Source organism: Halyomorpha halys, unplaced genomic scaffold (genome assembly GCF_000696795.3).
Source record: "Halyomorpha halys isolate HHAL.00 unplaced genomic scaffold, Hhal_1.1 Scaffold1088.1, whole genome shotgun sequence".
NCBI classification, from domain to species: domain Eukaryota; kingdom Metazoa; phylum Arthropoda; class Insecta; order Hemiptera; family Pentatomidae; genus Halyomorpha; species Halyomorpha halys.
Genome location: NW_027107060.1, coordinates 89616 through 90265, shown reverse-complemented (window position 1 = coordinate 90265; position 650 = coordinate 89616). Strand labels below are relative to the sequence as shown.

The window sequence follows — 650 nt, the reverse complement described above, 5'->3', positions numbered from 1 at the left end:
TTGGAATACAATTTTTATACTAAGTATTACTACCACTTGATTTTCATCTTTTTAATAGATATTTAAAAAAAAATAGTGGGCCTTAAAAATGCTTCTATTTGCATTTCTATTTATTCAATAAATATATTTAGATGGTAGTGCAAACCTTCATAAAAATGAGGTAAATAGGTTTTGGGCTGTGAATTTGGCCTGTTTCTATGATCCTTCAGTAAAACAAAAAGCATGTTATGATAAAAGCATTTCTTCTGAGCTCATTGTAAAGTCCCAAATTATAAGTATACATATATACTCACAGTGTGTGTGTGTGTGTGTGTGTATATGTATATATATATATATATATATATATATATATATATAAATATATGTGTGTGTGTGTGTTATACACTAATCTTGTAAAAAAAATTAATTTAATTTTGAAGATGAAGAGTAAAAGTTTGTCTCTGTGGACTAACTTTGGTCTCTTCTATGATATGGAGTCAAAAATAGTAATTAAAAAAATCTGTTCAGTCTCATGCATTATTGAAAGTAAATGTGATAAGCTAATTTACAAATCCTGAAGTAATAACGTACCGGTTTTGGTTTTTCTGAAAAAAAAAAAAAAAAAATTGATTAGGTGTAGTACAATATTTTTCAATTTATTTTATACATAT

At 25.4% G+C, this 650-nt stretch overlaps 1 protein-coding gene across 1 annotated transcript in view; it reads right to left on the bottom strand.

The window, feature by feature from the left end:
* The window catches only part of bent (projectin protein bent), a gene marked incomplete in the record, with an annotated part of 246334 nt that overhangs the window by 171599 nt on the left and 74085 nt on the right, over positions 1 to 650 (bottom strand). The window contains 1 exon segment of the mRNA XM_067045412.1: positions 571 to 584. Coding sequence (XP_066901513.1) covers positions 571 to 584 — 14 coding nt within the window.